Below are 14896 nucleotides of genomic sequence, written 5' to 3'. Positions count from 1 at the left end.
TTAGGAGTAATGCACACAGAATCAAAGTGCCTTGAGCTTCTATTATCCTAACCATGAAGGCAATAGGTCTCTTTTTTATTCTGGCACTTTTCATCCAGTTTGAAGGTAAGTTTCATAATACAGATCTGTGTGATAGATGTATTGAGTATCTTGCTTTTGCATGTGGACCAGGTTCTTTATCATCTGTACTACAAAGATGTATCAAATTATTGCAGAAGGGGCTGGAAAAACAATAATCTGGTTTGACTCTATTCACACTATATTAACTTTTTTGGCATGATTATTTATGATATGGATAAATGATCTTTTTATTCTTTATAAATATCATTTCTTTTTTTGCAAAAGAAAAAGATGGTTTATTATAGTTTATTATTTATTTATTTCCACCAAACAATGGCCCTTAAATTAGAGCACACCTGTTGTGGTAAAAGCTCAGCCACAACTGTTGTGGGATAATTTATTGTTGGTGCTAGGTAAGGAAAAAAATAAAAGACTTCAAATTTCTTAGTGCATAGGTGGAATATGAAACATAAATTGTTTTTAACAGAATGCACAGAGGATAGGAAGAAATTTGGGGCATTCTGCTGAATTTCAGATACTTAGTCATTTACAGCATATTATAAAAAGCTATACCATAATTAAGACAGGTGAAATTGATTTTTTTTGCATAAATATGTGGATTTTCAATATCAGAAAAACTGCTAAATCCAGCATTAAATTAGACTGATCTAGAAATATTTTTCAACCATTGGATATTTTTTTAAAAATCTCTCAATGCCTGTCATTGACACCTCATTTGCAATGATTATTAGCTGATGTCTTTGTCTTTGCAATAATGGGTAAAAAAAACAGGATGTCAGGTGTAACACTGAAAGTTCAATGGCTGGATTATTATCCAAGGATTTTATGTTAGGTTTTCTAGACCAGTGGATTTGCTTATGTTTGAAACGAAAGAGTCTTCTCTCTCTTCTTGAGGATTACTTACCTAGACTATGGTTCAGATTCAAACAATTTAGATTCTGAATTGGTAGTCTATTCTCATGGTCTTTCCCAGTACCGTATTTAGATGAATTTCACTTGGGTCAATGGCTTTCTGTGGAAGTCTCTCTCTATCATGGGAATATGTGGAATTAAAGCCTTCTCCTCTAACCAGCCAGAAAGTAATTATATTTGCTTATGACTTCTGATTAACTAGCATGTCCTCAGCTGAAAATATCTTCCCAGTTACTCCAATCACAGATGGATAGTAATATTTTGGAGACAGCTCATCTTGAATACAGATAGGGCCATGCAGGAAACTGATTGGAGAACTAAAGGAGCGGGAAAGTGGAAACAGTTCTCAATCAAGCTCTTTGCAAATGTTATTCAGAAGTTTAAGAATGTGAAATAAATTACCTAAACCAAGAGTTACCATGATTAAATAAAGAATGGCAATATAGTCAGGTGTTTAGGACAATTCTTCCAAATTTAGATTAAAGTTGTCATCCATCTTGGGAGACCTTGGAGCCACTATTGTATTACTAGAAAATGTAGAGGTAATGCAATTATTATTCTTGTTTTATGCAATTAGCCAGAAACACTTGGAATTAGTGGTGGGATTTAAATTTTTTTACTACCAGTTCTGTAGGCATGGCTTGGTGGGCGTGGCTTGGTGGGTGTGGCAGGGGAAGGATACTGTAAAATCCCCATTTCCTCCCCACCACAGGGGAAGGTTATTGCAAAATCCCCATTCCCTCTCGATCAGCTGGGAAGCGGGAGTCAGAGAATAGATGGGGGCGGGACAAGTCAGAGGTGGTATTTACTGGTTCTCTGAACTACTCAAAATTTCCACTACTGGTTCTGGTCAGAACCTGCTGAATAGTCTGAGGCAGGCAGGGCTGTTTTTGAAGTCTGAATCTATTCCTGGATCTATGTCTAAGGCTATCTCTATTTATCTCCTATGCAACAAAGCTTAACAAGAACCAGATTGGAGAATATCAGATTTAACTGCCTATCATCTTTTAACATTGAGTAAAATTTAGTCATTTCTATGAAACCACCACCAAAAAAAAAAAGATAAATAGTTCTGTCTCTCTTTTTGTTGCAGATGTAACCTGTCAAGTTAAATACCAGGTTAGTTCTGATTTATCTGTTCTTTTCTTGTCCTTTCAAGCATTGCTCATTTCTGTCCTTGCCCAGTGTTTCTTCAGGGTTATTTTCATAGTCTATTTACATATATGGCATATTAAGGCCAAAGGTGCTCAGGGACAAAACATATTTCGCATCCCAAGTTCAGTTTATCACGTCTAAGCAGAGTTGAGAAAACCTCAAAGTCATGCCAGTTACTGCAGGTAACATTAATCAACAGTCAAAAGTAGGTCAAAATTAACATCTATGACACTATGTACCAGGGCATATTGGTGTAATTTGGTATAGAATTATAAGCAAAGCTAGCATGCCTTGAGAGGGGTAGTTCCTAGCATTTCCTAATGACCTGTTCAACTCAATTAACTTCTAAATTAATAGTTCTGGTAACAAAAACATACAGGAATGATGAAAAGTGGAGTTTTACAAATGGGAAATCCAGTATATGGATCTTCACATTAAATTCCATAAATGGGGAGCAGCATTTGCACAGGATGAACTAGACTTAGACTTAGAATATCTTTATTGTCACTTTATATGTAAACAAATTGGGATACATTAACATGAAATTTCGTTGCACACAGCTCTCAGGGGATCACCACCTCCAATATACACTACATAAACATGACAAAAAACTAAATACATAAATGAATACAATTATGCATATACCCATATACCCACATATATAAATGTACATGGTGAGAAAAACAAATCTTGTACATTTACTAGACGGATGTCATAGGGTACAAAGCTGATACAGAATCTGGTAGTCTTGCTGGAAATACTTCGAAACCTCCTCCCAGAGGGGAGCAACAGAAACAGATCGTAAAGTGGGTTTGTGGGGTCTAGATTAAAAAAACACCATTGAGTTCCCCAAGTTAGAAGGATCACCAATACACTGTGGGATGTTCGCCATAGAAGTTCCTGAAGCAGGAAAGCTTCATTCAATACTCTTTTATCTCTGTAGGAAGGCATGTGCTGGCAATTCCAACAATTATTCACCAATGGGAATTTATACTGCAACAGAGACATTGACCCTATTATTGGTCCTGATGGCAAGACCCATTCCAATATGTGTGTTATGTGCCGAGAACTCTTGTAAGTATTTGAAATAAGTGATTGCTTCAGAGATGCTGATGCAGTGATGAAAGCAGTACACTGAATATTTTCTCTGCACCTTCTCCTCCTACTGAAAAACTATATTCTTAGTTTCTTCTGCTTAGCAGAAAACCTTTCCTGGGGCAGACAAAGAAGCATACAGGTAGTCCTCAACTTACAACACTTCATTTTATTGACCATCCCAAGTTACAAATGGCAGTGAAAAAAGCTACCTACGACCAAATTTCACAGTTACAACCTTTGCAGCATCCCTAGGGTCATGTGACAAAAATTCAGATGTTTTGCAACTGATTCATATTTATGACCTTTGCTGTGTTCCAGGATCATGCAATCACCTTTTGTGATCCTCTGACAAGCAGAGTCAATAGAGAAACCATTTGCACTTAACAACTGCGGTGATTGCAGTGAACAACTCATTTAACGTCTGCAGTGATTCACTTAACAACTGTGGCTTGAAAGGTTGTAAAATGGGGCAAAATTCACTTAACAAATGTTTCAATTAGCAACAGCAATTCTGACCTCAATTGTGGTCGTATGTCAAGGACTACCTGTATAAGTTTAGAACAGAGAGATTAGTTCTGAGTGACTTATAACATGTGGCCTATCAATATAATTAAAAATAATTTGGAGAAAAAAATGGATTGATATTAAGTACAGAATGGATAAAGGAAAATACATAATGTACATGTGTGTGTGTGTGTGTGTGTGTGTGTGTGTGTGTATGTGTATATGAATATATGTATGTATGTATCAGTGGTGCGTTTCAAAATTTTTTAGAACCTATTCTGTAGGTGTGATTTATTTTGTGGGAATGGCTCGGTGGTTATGTGACTGGGTGGGAGCAGCTTGGCAGTTGTGTGACCAGGTGGGCATGGCCAAGTTGGAAAATGTGATGAAACTCACTTAACAACAATCTTGCTTAGCAACCAAAATTTTGGGCTCAATTGTGAGTCCCCTTCCTTCCTTCCTTCCCTCTCTCCCTCTCTCTCTCCCTCCCTCCTTCTTATGTCTCTCTCCCCCACTTATTTTCTTTCTTTCCTTCCTTCCTTCCTTCCTTCCTTCCTTCCTTCCTTCCTTCCTTCCTTCTTATCTCTCTTTCTCCAACTTTCTCTCTCTCTCTCTCTCTCTCTCTCTTTGTCTCTCTCTCTCATACACACACACACCATTTCCCTCATGTCTGCCACTGACAGTTCTCAAAGCAGCGCTTTGGTGGGCACTGAGGGAAGGAAGGAATGAAGGAGGCTGCAGGCTCATTTCCCCCCAGCTATGCAACCTCCTTTCATTTTCTGCTGCTCGAACGAGTAAATGAGGCAGATGGAGAATGAAATGAGATCGAGGCCGAGACAAATGAGCCTGCACTGCAGCCTCCTTCCTTCACAGTTCACGTGTTAGGGCAATGTGGGCAGGGGGCTTTCTCGCATGCCTTTGGAGAAAGAAAGAAGCCGTGCGAGAAAGCCCCCACCCACAGCTTCTCAGAGGCAGGGCGATTGGTGAGCCAGCCAATCAGTGAGCGGTGGGCGGGGAAAGCATGGTGCGGATGGGTGGGGCGAGCGAGCGGCGACTGGATGGGCGGGGGAAGCAGACGAGGGGGGGCAGGTGGGAGGGATCTTTCTGTCCTACCAGACGAACGGGTTCTAAAAGATACAGTAAATTTGATGAACCCCTTCTGGCATACCAGTGCGAACCGGGAGCAACCCACCCTCTGGTGTATATGTATGTATGTATGTATGTATGTATGTATGTATGTATGTATGTATGCATGCATACATACATACATACATACATACATACATATTTGTGTTGTATTTGTGCTGATAAATAAATAAAGGGAGACTAGTATAGATCTATTTCAAGCTATTTAGCTCTCATCAGCTAGCCATACCCTTACTGGGAATCGAACCAGGGCTGTATTGCATATTAGGCCGATGTAATTGCCACTAAGCCACAGGCTCTCTTCCTTATCAGCTTGGGCATACCAGGGGTTGTAACACAAATACATACATACATACATACATACATACATACATACATACATGTGTGTGTGTATGTGTGTGTGTGTGTATGTATGTATATATATATATATATATATATATATATATATATATATATATATATATATATATATATATATATATAATTATAATGTATTTTTCTTTATCCATTCTCTATTTAATGCCAATCCCTTTCTTTCTCCAAATTAGATTTTAATTATACTGGTAGGCCACATGTTTATCTTTCCATATTCATTCAGATTGGGTAAATAAGAGCATAACTATAATTGAGAAGAAGCTAGTAGTTTCAGTATATCAACAGATTTAACTTCAATTATTAAATTACATATAAAAACCACCTGTTCTTGTAAAACATTATGAAATATATGGCAAAGGGATATTGCTTCAGCTTGATTAATAAGAAAAAAATAGCCTCTTCAAAAACGGAGGTTACACATTTATTGAATCCAGACTTTAATATCCAAAGTAAAATGCTTTTGGACTCTTTTGATGTAATTCTCAACCAAAATTCCTAAAAAATGGTCAGCTGTCACTTTAAAATAACATTTATATCTTTCACATGGTGGTTATCCAAACATCTATTTATATATGTTGCAATATTACTAAAAAAGGAACCAAAAAACCAGATGACCAAATCTTGAGTTAATATGCCTCACATTTCTCACATTACCCAGCAAGAAAGTCTACAATCCGTACATTCTTTGTATGGATTGTATGACAAACTCAAAATAAGATCTTGGGTGTATTAGTTTCCAGGTCAGTCTAAAGCAGGGGTGTCCAACTTGGGAACTTTAAGACTTGTGGACTTCAACTCCCAGAATTCCCCAGCCAGCCATGCTGGCTGGGGAATTCTGGGAGTTGAAGTCCACAAGTCTTAAAGTTCTCAAGTTTGGACACCCCTGGTCTAAAAGAGAAAAATGCAACATTTTTATAGACACATCTATTGATGTTTCAATTATTGGATATTACAACTGTTTATTCAATAATTGTCAGCACTTTCAACTTTACAGATAATTTAAAATTTCTGCTACAGTTTTGAAATCAATTTGATTTAAAAATCAAACTGCATTACTAATAATGCATCTCAGGCTTCCTAGTGTGAAATGGAACATAACCACAACAAATTTTCTATGGAATATAGAAAATTATAATATAGATAATTATGAGATTGAAAGCTATTGATGGTATTCTAATATGGTAGGACTACACTTGATTATGTGAGAAAGACTTCAGTGAGGGGAGAAACTTTATATATGCAAAACCCAAAACATTCATCATTATCTATGTTAACATTTTTATTTCCCTTTTGCATATACAGCTGTGTGAAAAAGTCCTGCACGCTTTAAGGTTTACGGTTAACATTTTTTTTGGGATAGGCCATTGATTTTATGATATTTTATGCTAACTGCTATGCAAATATTGTTATATTTAAATAAATACTGGTGGTTTTTAAGTGAAAAGCATAAGCTTTTTGCAATTTGGTGCTGTTTGGATGCGGATTGTGAATTTTCTTGCATTCTTACAATGCATGTTTACAATGACTATGAAAACAGATTAACTGATGCATACTTAGTGGCATACATATTGCAATTATTAAGGCCAATGCTAGTGTTTTAACAACATTTTAATTGTTTGTGGCCCTGAAACCAAACATGGTTACTAAACATGGTTACTAATATGAAATTGGCCAGCCCTTATTGCTTATCACCAGGCGGCTGTATAAAGACTGTATAAGCCTTTGCACGTGATCTTTGGTGACAATGTGGTGTCAGGCTGCAATAATGGGTTCAATCAGCTCCTTCTTGGTCTTTGGCTGCTTCTTGCTTATTTCGTAACCAATCTTGGCCCACAAGTTCTCAATTGGGTTCAAATATGGGCTCTGATCTGGCCAATCCAGGAGTCAAACACCATGCTTCTTCATCCACTGCTGCACAGACTTGGCTCGGTGACAAGGAGCGTTGTCATCCTCGAAGTTAAAGTCCTTTCCTACAAGTAGCTGAGCTGAAAAAAGCATGGTCTTTTTCAGGACTTCAACATACTGCTTGGATTTCATGATTCCCTGCACGATTTGTATCCGACAAATACAGAAGCAGCGATACAGCCCCAGATCATCATGGGCAATGGATGCTTCACAGATAGATTCAGGCAGTATGGCCTAAATTCTTCAGCTGGAAATCTTCTGACATACTTATTGCACTGATTCCCAGTCAAGTAGAAATTGCTGTCATCACTGAAGATGACCTTGGCCCACTGTTTGTTGGTCTACTTGGCATACTTCTTGGCCCATGCACATCGACCAGAGCGGTGAGTGTCTGTGAGCAAAGGTTTACTTCGAACCCTGCAGCCTTTGAGCCCTCTGGCAAGCAGTCTGCAACACACTGTGCTTGTGCACACTTTTACATCACATGTTTCACCCCAAATTCTTGTAATCGGAGGTGAGGTGAGCTTCCTGTCAGCCATTGAAATGCGTTGCAGAGTCCGAGCTTGCCGTTTTGTCGACTTTCTTGGTCTTCCAGAGCGGAGCCTGTCATCAACTGAACCAGTTATTTGGTATTTTTCAACCACTCTGCTCACTATGGTGCAATGGCATTTCACTTTCTTGGCTATTTCTGTACAGGAGTAACCCTCTTCATGCAGCACAATGATGTGATGACGCTGCTCAGTACTGGTGAAAGTAAAGGCCTTCATCCTTGCCCGCAGCCAGAGCTAAATTACATTTCTCGTTACTTTTCATGCCTATTTATAGTCAAAGAGTATGACAACATTGATTGGCTCCTAGATTTAGCCTCTGTGCATTTTGATTGGTCAGCCAAATCTCACTGCTGATTGGCTACATCCGATCCTAACATTCTCGAAAATTCAAGTTGCGTTTGTTTTAGCACATAAACTCAGTCAAAACCTTAAAAAGACTTTGGTTATATTAATAAAAATTATGCCTCTCAATCCGACTACAGAAATTTTCATCAAAGTACTAATTTTGCATGGTTTCTATGAGTGAAAAGTTGATTAAACATGTAAATACAGCTTAAAACGGAAAGCGTGCACGACTTTTTCACACAGCTGTAATTATAGTACATTTTCATTCTTCCTTTTTGTCGTCATGGAATTCAAGGAATTGGGAATTCTATATGAAGAAGCTCTTTTGGAAATAAAAAAATATATACAAGGCTTAAATGCTATTTAAGAGCTTATAAAGTTTATTTTATAAAATGAAAGGATAACGACCTTATGATTTTTGACTACAATTCTCATCCCTGCCAATAGTTGGTTGTTGCCTTGCTGGTAGCTAGATTGTGACATGCTGCTTTACAGAGAGGTAGCAGTTTCATTCTCCATATTTTTTCCCCATCTCTTTATTACAGGAGAAAAAGAGGAATAGCTGGAAATAATGGAAGTAGCTGGTCTAAAGATTCTTCTTCTGAAGTGGTATGAAGGGACTTGATAAATGCCGATTGTTACTAACGCACAAAATATACTAAATCTTAAGCATGCTACTTTGAACCAAAAACTTAACATAAACTCTGGGGGTTTTGCTGTTGAAATGAAAGCTTCAGACTTCCTCAGAAACTTGAATTATACTCCGCCCTGATAGCAAACTCTGTTGTTTATAGTGAAAAGTACAAAACAATAATAGATTGGCCATTTCCTTAACTAATGCTGCATCCTTCTTATCCGGAATATACATTATTTTACTTATTCAGCTACAATCAGTCTGGACTTAGTCATCAGAAGTGGCTGATGACCATTTATGCAGTGCACAACTCACTCTAAGGGCAATTGTATCCTGCAACCTAAGCTGCTTTTCTCCCATGCTATTTTTAAGACAACTCCAGACATTCCAATACAGATCCAATGCTTTGGCTATTGGCCATGGTTGGGGCTCATTCTGGACCATGGACACCACAAGAGTGGAATGGTGCCCGTTACTTTTTTGCAGCAAAGTTAAGCCTTGGTGGCTGATTTCTAATCTACCCTAGCCTGCCTTCTCCCTTGGGGTTTGTTCATTCATTTTGCAACTCTGTGCCATTCTTTGCTTCCCCTGGTATTTGCACACATGGCTGTTTTCGGCTCCTTTCCTATATTATCTCCTTTGATACTAAAGCAGAGCTTTTAAAATATTATTACTATTATATTTCCTCTCTTTCATTAATGAGATTCAGGGCAGGTAACAAAAATTAAAACACAATATAAATACAATGCAATTTTTTTTTAAAAAAAATCCTGACCAACTAACACACAGCAACTTCTGAGCATACCATCCACCACTAGCATGGACTCTCTCCTGGATTCTATGCCTGAGAAAAAAAAGCCAGTTTTCAAGATTTTCCCAAAGGTGAGCAGAGTGAGCAAAGGTGTCAAGAGGACAGCTATGAAAAAGATTCTGCTAGATGACAACCCTTAATAGATGAGACCCAGAGCATGTTTCTCCAGCCTGATATAGCCAAGCAGAAGCCATGGAACCAAGTAGAAAACATGGAATATAGGTGCCATGTATATCTTTATGTACTTAAATTGCACCTGGAAGCCAATGTGAGGCCAATGCAGCTTGTAGAACAACGATATCATATGGGCATAGTGAGACATGCCCATAATTGCCTGATTGGACCAACGGAAGCTTCTGGATGTTCTTCAAGGGTAGCCCGATGTAGTGCACATTGTAATAATCCACACAGAAAGTGACCCAAGCATGAAGATGGTATTCTGACAATTGCAAAATTATTTTAAAACACAGCAACTAGAAGAGGACATAGCAGCCTAACAGTCCATGATGAAATGGTTGCTCAGCATTTCCTAAAATATACCATAGGCTATTTCTTCGTAAGATAAATGTGGGATAGACCATAGAACTACTGGATGAATTTGCAGTTGATTGACCAACCCTACCTAGCATGCAGTCCTCAATGGAATTCCATCTACATGAAGAGAAGCATGATACCTCAAGATTCCACCCAGTGTTCTTCAACGTCTTCATAAATGACCTAGATGAGGGGATTGAAGGGGTGCACATCAAATTTGCAAATGATATCAAGCCAGAGGGAATTGCTAATAGTTTGATAGATAAATTCAAGATTCAGAAGGATCTTGAATCGAGCATTGAACCCTATCCAACAAGATGCAGTTCAATGGCAAGAAAAGTAAGGTCCTACACTTAGGGAAAAAAAAAAACAGATTCACAGGTACAGCATAGGCAGAACCTGATTTAAGATTAGTTCTTATGAGATGGATTAGGTGTCCTCATGGGCCACCACTTAAGTACAGATAGTCTTCAACCTATGGCCATAATGGAGACTAGCATTTTCATTATAAGTTATGATGGTTGTAGGTTGAAGCACCCACATGACCTGACCCAATTTGATGATTTTTTGGGGTGGTTGTTAACTAAACACCATAGTTGTTAAGCAAATACCATGGTGATTAAATGAATCATTGTGTTCCTATGGGCATTTTTTGCCAGAAACTGGCAAAAATGTTGTCAATCATGATCACGTAATTGTGGAATGCTGCAACTGGCCATAAAGGTTTTGGGAAGAGTCCATCATAACTTTGAATAGTGACTAAGTGACTGGTTGTAAGTCAAGTACTAACTGTGTAAATCAGCAGTGTGCTGCAGCTGGCAAAAAAGCCAATGCAGTCCTAGGCTGCATCAACAGAGAAGTATTATCAAGATTAAGGGAAGTGATATACCAAATGTGAGGCCACATTTGGTATTCTGGTCACTACAATAAAAAAAGACAAAAGAGTGTATTGAAGAGCAACAAAGATGATAAGCAGTCTGGAGACTAAATCCTATGAAGAAAGCTAAAGAAATTAGTTATGTTTATGAAGAGAAGATTGAGGGGACACATGATAGCATATTTCCAATACCTGAGGGGCTACCACAGGGAAGAGGGTGTCAATTTATTCTCTATAGCACCTGATGGTAGAACAAGAACAATGAGTAGAAGTCATCAGAAGGAGATCCTATCTGGAATTAAGGAGGAATTTCCTGACAGTGAGACCTTTTAAGCAATTGACTCCTGGAGTTGTGGGTGTTCCATTGTTACAGTTTTCAAGAAAAGATTGGACACCATTTGTCTGAGATGGTATGAGGACTCCTTCCTTGGGCAAGGGATTGGACTAGACTTCCAAAGCCCTTTCTAATGCCTATAACCAGCCTCTGGAGGCAGGGACATGCCAGGCTCTGCAGTTTATCAGAACTGATCAGAACAACCAAGGCAGAATTAAGTGCTGAGGACCATCCTCTTTAAAAGTCTCAAGAAGGCTTGAGTCAAGGAACATTAGTTATGAATCAAAGCTGAAAACCATGGGCTTGGGATGCTTTTGCCATAGCCTGGGAATGGGAGGAAGATGATGTCACATTTCTGCACTCTGGGCATGGTGAGCAGTCCCCACCGGTTATGAGGAAAGCAGAAAGCACAGAACCGTCCTTAAAGAAATCTCTGTACACATTTTCCTGTTCCAGTTCAAAAGTATGCTTGTCCACTCAACATCAGCTTAAAGGCTCCTATCTAATAAAAGCCGGAGTGCTTTTATTTTGGTGCATTCTAATCTCAGCAGTTCTTCAGCTACTTGGCAGAAGAAGGACCACCTTTGCAACTGAGCCAGTGCTTAGCATTAACTCTAATACTTTTAAACACTCTTTTAACCTTTTGATAATACAATCTTTAAAAACTTTTGCTTTGTAACCCAAATGTTGCTGGTATGAAACCCGGGAGGAACACCTTCTTTTTATATTACTGGGTTTTTTTTCCCTGAGTTTCCTCCTTTTCTATTTGCTTTATTGTTATCATTTTCCAAATGCTGTAATTTCTCAATTTAACTGATTTGCCAGTCTCCTGTAATAAAAAATATTCACTCTCAGCTTTCAAATAATTTTCAAGTATCCTATGGGTAGTTTGGGGCCTTGGGTAAAAGCTTGTAAAATCTATATATCTCTTAGTATAGTTTGGTGTAATATAGTGTGTGTGCCTCCCATAGTATAGGGTACTTCCCCAATGGGAGAACACAATGGCCTGCAATCCAGACTGTGATGCTACCTGTTATCCCAAAAATAGACCTCCCTGGATAATAAGTCCAATCAGACTTTTGAGTGCATGCACTAAAATAAGCCCTCCCCAAAAATAAGCCCTCCCCTAAAATATTGCAAAACAGAAGCAGCCATGAGGTGACCACACTCACAGCTTCCTGCACCTCAAAAATAATAAGAGCTCCCCCAAAATAAGACCAAGTGCTTATTGGGGGGGGGGGCGGTCAAAAGAAAATAAGACCCTGTCTTATTTTGGGGGAAACAGGGTATGTAGGAATTACCTTGGGAAACAGAGAGAAATGCTGCAGGCTCGACAAAGTTTGGACAATTAGCAGCTGAGTCCCGCAGAAGGAATGAAGGCTTGCAACCATCTCAGAAGGAACCCTCCCTAGTTTCTTAGATGTAAAAGCAAGGGGAGAAAGATGTGCTTTCAGACTTTTCTGTTAATGTAAGCTAACAATAAAGGTAGAGCTAGTACTCCTGGCTGGGCTTCTTGTCTGGGCTAGATCGCAAGGCTGTCAAAGAGTGAATCCCCTCAGCGGTGGTGGGATTAAAAAAAAATTACTACCTGTTCTGTGGGCATGGCTTGGTGGGTGTAGCATGACTTGGTGGGTGTGGCTTGGTGGGCATGGTAGGGGAAGGATACTGTAATATATCCACTCCCTTCCCACTCCAGGGAAGGTTATTGCAAAATGCCCATTCCTTCTCGATCAGCTGGGACTCGGGAGGCAGAGAATAGATGGGGATGGGGTCAGTCAGAGGTTATATTTTCCAGTTCTCTGAACTACTCAAAATTTCCGCTACTGCTTCTCCAGAACTGGTCAGAACCTGCTGAATACCACCTCTGAATCCTCTGAAGGCTACTGCCAGAACACCTTGGTCCAGACAGATTTTCTTTAATTAGCTTAGCATCAAGTCATCATGAGCACAGGACGAAAGCTGTTGAAATATTAAAAGCCCATAAGCCTTATACTTCGTACTTCACTGACAATAGATCTTCATGAATTAGATAGACAGTACTGACATGGAACACAGCATAAGATAAACATCATATGGATGGATGGAAAACCTCTGTATTACATCATGAAACATGGCCTTTGTGGCAGTTCATATTAAAGTACATATTAAAAACCGCATATCCGAAGTTTATCCTTGCCAGAATTCTCGAAAGTATACTTTGAACAGTACGATTAAATGTTCAAAAGTTCAAACACTAGTTTTCAGTTGCAAGCATAAATAACTGATCAGAATTGTCTTGGTCCCTAATCCATGTTAGACACAAAGCTGAACAAGATCCAGATCATCAGGAATTTTTGGGCATTACCATATATTATTAAACCAAAAGAAGAGATATGCTTCTCAACAGCCCCAGCCAAAAGGTCCATTAATGAGTGATTTGTTTCCTGGAAGAGCTACCCTTTCTGAAGCTTCACCTTAAAGGAATTATTTTAAAATAATCATAATACACCATCATCCTTTTTTTTGGGGGGGGGTGTCATTTAGGGCTTAAATGCATTGAGGCTATAATTATATACTTTAATCAGCATGCTTTGAGTTTGTTTTGCTTTTTCTTGTGATTTTTTTCTTGAACTGAAATTGGATGATATATACTTACTAGAAGTCAATCTCATGGAATTCAGTGGCCTTTAGGACTCTGAATACACACACACACACACAGGGGGGGAGGGAGGGAGGGAGGGAGGGAGGGAGGGAGAGAGAGAGAGAGAGAGAGAGAGAGAGAGAGAGAGAGAGAGAGAGAGAGAGAAGGAGAACAAACTGTACTGTGTATACTTGCCAGGGCAGAGCTGCAGCTCTGTCTATTTAGAAAATTCCAAGCAGTTTGTTGGCACTCCATTAATATGTAATTGAGTAATGAATAAGCTATGATTGCTCCAGTTAGGGCAAGGTGTGGAACTATGTGCAAGCAAGCTCTAATTGCCTCTTGTTTGTCTTGGCCCTGCCTTTTCTCATTTAGACAGCAAATTGTTTCATTAATGACCCTTTCTTTCTCAATTTCTTTGTTTCTACACAGCACCGTTTGGATTTATTGTAATTAATCTGATCTCATTTGTAGGATCAACAAAGCTAGCTTTCATGGCACAACTGTTCACACAAAATGCCATAAGGATGAATCTAGCTGGCTAGCTGACACAAGTAGGGAAGATAGGGAATTAGTCTTCTTCTACATTAAAATTGCTTTTCTAAAGTAAAAAAATATATCAGAATAGTGACTATGAAGTGTTAAAAGTGCATATCTATATCTATATATTTCTATCTCTATCTATATATCTCTATCTATATATCAGCAGTGGGATTCACTTACCTTCCCTACCAATTTGCAAATGTGAGTGTGCACATGCGTGCTTTGCTCGCATGCACCATGTCTGCACATGTGCACTGCCTTCTGCGCATGTGCTATGCTCGCACATTACATCGGGGCAGGTTGGCAGAGCCTCCCACCCGAACTGGAGAGAACCAGCTGAATGCCACCTCTGATCTATATCTATATGTATCATCTATCTATCTATCTATCTATCTATCTATCTATCTATCTATCTATCTATCTATCTATCTATCTATCTATCATCTATCCATCCATCCATCCATCCATCCA

At 38.9% G+C, this 14896-nt stretch overlaps 1 protein-coding gene across 1 annotated transcript in view; it reads left to right on the top strand.

The window, feature by feature from the left end:
* Positions 1-3: 3 nt before the first annotated feature.
* The window catches only part of SPINK5 (serine peptidase inhibitor Kazal type 5), a 39401-nt gene continuing 24508 nt past the window's right edge, over positions 4-14896 (top strand). The window contains exons 1-4 of the mRNA XM_081939214.1: positions 4-105; positions 2087-2112; positions 3092-3222; positions 8618-8681. Coding sequence (XP_081795340.1) covers positions 54-105; positions 2087-2112; positions 3092-3222; positions 8618-8681 — 273 coding nt within the window. The 5' untranslated portion in view covers positions 4-53. The remainder of the gene's footprint in view (positions 106-2086; positions 2113-3091; positions 3223-8617; positions 8682-14896) is intronic.

Source organism: Natrix helvetica (assembly GCF_964273705.1).
Source record: "Natrix helvetica genome assembly, chromosome: 1".
In the NCBI taxonomy this organism is placed as follows: domain Eukaryota; kingdom Metazoa; phylum Chordata; class Lepidosauria; order Squamata; family Natricidae; genus Natrix; species Natrix helvetica.
The sequence above is the reverse complement of the archived record's forward strand: the minus strand, read 5'-3'. Positions and strand labels throughout refer to the sequence as shown.